This window comes from Cryptomeria japonica, chromosome 8 (genome assembly GCF_030272615.1).
Source record: "Cryptomeria japonica chromosome 8, Sugi_1.0, whole genome shotgun sequence".
Taxonomy (NCBI): domain Eukaryota; kingdom Viridiplantae; phylum Streptophyta; class Pinopsida; order Cupressales; family Cupressaceae; genus Cryptomeria; species Cryptomeria japonica.
In genome coordinates this window covers 186,641,679-186,645,755 of record NC_081412.1, presented here as the reverse complement: position 1 = coordinate 186,645,755, position 4,077 = coordinate 186,641,679, and the positions used below count along the sequence as shown (strand labels likewise).

The window sequence follows — 4,077 nt, the reverse complement described above, 5'->3', positions numbered from 1 at the left end:
CTTCATCCCTCGATCAACATGCACTCACAAATCCTCCATAGGAATTGATAGCTCTGCATCCTCAACCCATCTGCCATTTTGAGGGGGTCCCTTTTGCAAGCTCTATTCATTCACAGTCTCGCTCTTGCCTTGTGAAATTCCTCGCGCCCTATTTTTCAGCCGTACACAAGTCTTTTCTCATTTTATTTAATTAATTTTGACTTGATAAGATGATTATATATTACTTGACTGTAGTTATTTATTATTGATTTTAATTTTTTAATATTTGGATTTTGTATTTTTGTTTATTCTATTTTAGTTTTCAAAGTAGATTTAAATTTGAAATTATTTTATTTATTTATATTTATTTTGTGAAATTACAATAATAAATAAAAGTAAGTTATTAAGACTTGTTCAATTTATAATTATTTTTCTTCTATTAAAATTTGAATTATTATAGAATAAATGTGTTTCAAACTTTTATCTTAATTATTATAATTTTTTTCACAATATAATTATGATTAAAATTAAAATTAGATAATAATCATGATTTAAATTAGGCAATAATTGAATTACAATACTAAAAAGATAAGTACTACCACTTCAAGACAGTTGTTATTATTGTTATTTTCAAAAGCCTCAATCTTAAAACTCTTAAAATAAATGAAATCCATAAATTTTTAACACTATAAATTTTTAACACTGCTAAATTTCTAAATTGAATAAAAATTTAATTTTTTAATAAAATTCAAAACTAGAAGCAAAAATTATTAAAAAATATTTATTAATGGGAGGCTATCCGCACCTTGGAAAAATTTAAAGAAAAAAAAGTCTCATTCTATCAAAGGTGAAATATAATTTACCTATGGAAAAATTCACAATATATAGGCCTATCCTAAATCAAAATATTATTAAATTTTTAATAAAATATAAAATAATTAAAATATATTAAAATAAAAATAAAGTTAGCCACCTATCTCACTAAGCTAACAAATTGCTCGCTGATTTTTAATATAAAAATAATATCTACAAAATTACAATTGTTATTTTTATTTCAATAATTTTTTCTTTATTTAACATTCTAATATTATAAATAATATAAATATATCCACATATCAAAGAAAATAAACATTAATTTTTAATTATATCAAAATATTGTTAAATTTTTAATAAAATATTAATTAAAATAATTTTTTTTTAAAATAGCATATCAAAGAAACTAAACATTGATTTTTAATTAGATCAAGATGTTATTAAATTTTTTATGAAATATAAAATAATTAAAATATATTAAGATAAAAAATAATATTAAAAAATAAAAAATATTTTATTGTTTGGTTTTAAACAAAAGCAATATCTTTGGTATCACAATTGCTATTTTTAATTCAGTTATATTGTTTTCTTTATTTTTCAAAATAGATAATAAATTATGGTAATGCTTTCTTACTCTATTAATAAATGATGCATTGATTACAAATTTCAAATGCTTGTTCATCTAATTTCAAGACATTCATATGCATCTTTATTTTATTTATCATTTCATTTACACCAAAACATTACAAATATTGAATGTTTAAGAATACGAGAAAATTTATTTTGTGAGGCATTTTTCTTAAACAAATTGAAAAATTTCTAAAAAATAGAATATTAAAGAAATTAAAGATTTAATTTTTAATTGCATCAAAATAATATATTTTAATAATATTAAATAATTAAAATACATAAAAATAAAAAATATTGTTGGGCCTCAACCATTAAGCAGTGAAACCAAAAAGACTTAACATTCTAATATTATAAATAATATAAATATATCTAAATATCAAAGAAATTAAACATTAAGTTTTAATTACATAAAGATATAATTTTTTTTTTTTTTTTTGGATAAGATATAATTTTATTTTTAATAAAATATAAAATAATTAAAATAAAAAACAATATTTTAAAAATTGCATATGAAAGAAACTAAACATTGATTTTTAATTACATCAAGGAATTATTAAATTTTTAATAAAATACAAAATAATTAAAATATATTAAAATAAAAAATATTTTATTGTTTTGTTCTAAACAAGAGCACTATCACAATTGCTATTTTTATTTCAATTATATATTTTTTTCTTTATTTAAGATTCTAATATTAGAAAAATGAAAATATATCCACATGCACCATATTAAAAAATTCCATAGACTATATAATTTTAGATGATGTCCGTAAAAACAAATTGAAAAAATTCTAAAAATAGCATATTAAAGAAATTAAACATTTAATTTTTAATTGCATCAAATAAATATATTTTAATAATATAAAATAATTAAAATACATTAAAATAAAAATATTGTTTTAAAAAATAAAAAACATTTTATTATTTTTTAAAGCAAGAGTGATATCTCAAATGTCCCAATTCCAATTTTTATCTAAATTATGTTTTTTTTTTACATTCTAATTTTAGAAAAATGGAAATATATCAACATGCATCATATTAAAAAAAAAATCTTTATATATAGTTTCAGTATACATTTCATTCAGCATATTTCAAATTGCGAGGCATTTTTCTGAAACAAATTGAAGTGACATTTTGAAGCATTATTTGATGCAGATCAAATACAGGTTGACAAACTATTTAGGTAGTGGGGCTTATGGAACAGTGGCAAAGGCTCTGGATTTTAAATGGGGGAATACAGTAGCAGTCAAAACATCTTCATGCATTGATGTTGCATTTCAGGAGAGCGAGATACTGAATTTTTTATCTCCCAGTCGATATGTGGTGCAGATTCTCGGATGGGGTAAGGCAGAAATAGTTCAGGGTTGTTTCTTGAAGGAAACAACCAAAAATAATGTAACTGCAGATGAAATTGCTTATATTGCTATGGAGTTTATGGATATGGACCTGCTATCATTCATCAATAAATATATACATGGAGGATATTCATATAATAATTATTATTTTAGTAACAATGGGCCTGAGCTGGTGAAAGGGCTAATGTGGGAGCTCTGCTGTGGTGTGGCCTATTGCCATGACATGGGTGTTGCACATAGAGATCTCAAGCCTTCTAATTGTCTGCTCTCTATTAGCAAAGAAGGAGCCATCAAAATTAAGCTTGCAGACTTTGGATTGGCTACGATGGTGAAGGATAAAAGGAATGGTTTGAAGGAGAGGAATGGAAAAGAATATGTGTCACTGTGGTATAGAGCTCCTGAACTGCTAATGCAGCAAAACACATACAATTGCTTTGCAATTGATGTGTGGGCACTGGGATGCATTTTTGCAGAGATGGTGATAGGAGAGCCCATATTTTGTGGGCAGTGTCCAGAAGAGCAGCTAAATCTTGTATTTCAGCATGTGGGAGGTTCTTTCTTTCAGATGATAACTACCCTTGTCCGGCTTTTAAGCAGGCATTGTCTCTCAAGTTTTGATTTGCAGAATCGGCTTGAAAGTACAGCTCAAATGATGGGATACTCAATAGGAATGGATTTGCTTGTGAAGATGTTGGAGGTGGATCCCAACAAAAGATTAACAGCAAAACAGTGTCTTCAACATCCTTATTTCTCCTGTTTCCATCAATTCAATTCTTGGAGTAAAATTCCACTGTGAGCTCAACAGGCTATGAAACTTGTTGCTGTTAATTCTTGCCTACAATCCATGGCCATGTAAATTTATAAGATAGGCCTGTTTTGGCCACACTATCCTTTTCTTTTATGGGTATGCCAATTGTGGGCTTTGTATAAGAAAGTTTCTTTGTTTGTAATGGATGAAATGTAAAGTTTTACACTCTATGTTACTGATACTCTACGAGATAGCAATTACAAGCAAATATCTATTTGTATGAATTTTCTATAGTGGGCATATCTACGTCATTTAAAATATGGGAAATAATGTTTCAGGAAATTGTAGAAACAACTTACAATCATAGATTTCAATCTCATGACTTAATTTCAAATATTAAAACCCATTGCTGTTATTTTGTTTCTCTAGCATTTACAATTAAGAAAAATAAATTTACAACTAGTTATTTGAAGCTTTATTGGGCTACATTAATGTACATGTACATGCAGGTTCGACTAAAAGTTATTGCAAAAAATCTATAGGTTTTTTTGGA

At 25.2% G+C, this 4,077-nt stretch overlaps 1 protein-coding gene across 1 annotated transcript; it reads left to right on the top strand.

Annotated features, from left to right (window-relative positions):
- The first annotated feature begins 2,516 nt into the window (after positions 1–2,516).
- Positions 2,517–3,689, top strand: LOC131048433 (cyclin-dependent kinase B1-1). The gene has a single exon (XM_057982389.2). It carries the CDS (start codon positions 2,571–2,573, stop codon positions 3,570–3,572), a length of 1,002 nt encoding a protein of 333 aa, XP_057838372.1. The 5' UTR covers positions 2,517–2,570; the 3' UTR covers positions 3,573–3,689.
- Positions 3,690–4,077: the final 388 nt, after the last annotated feature.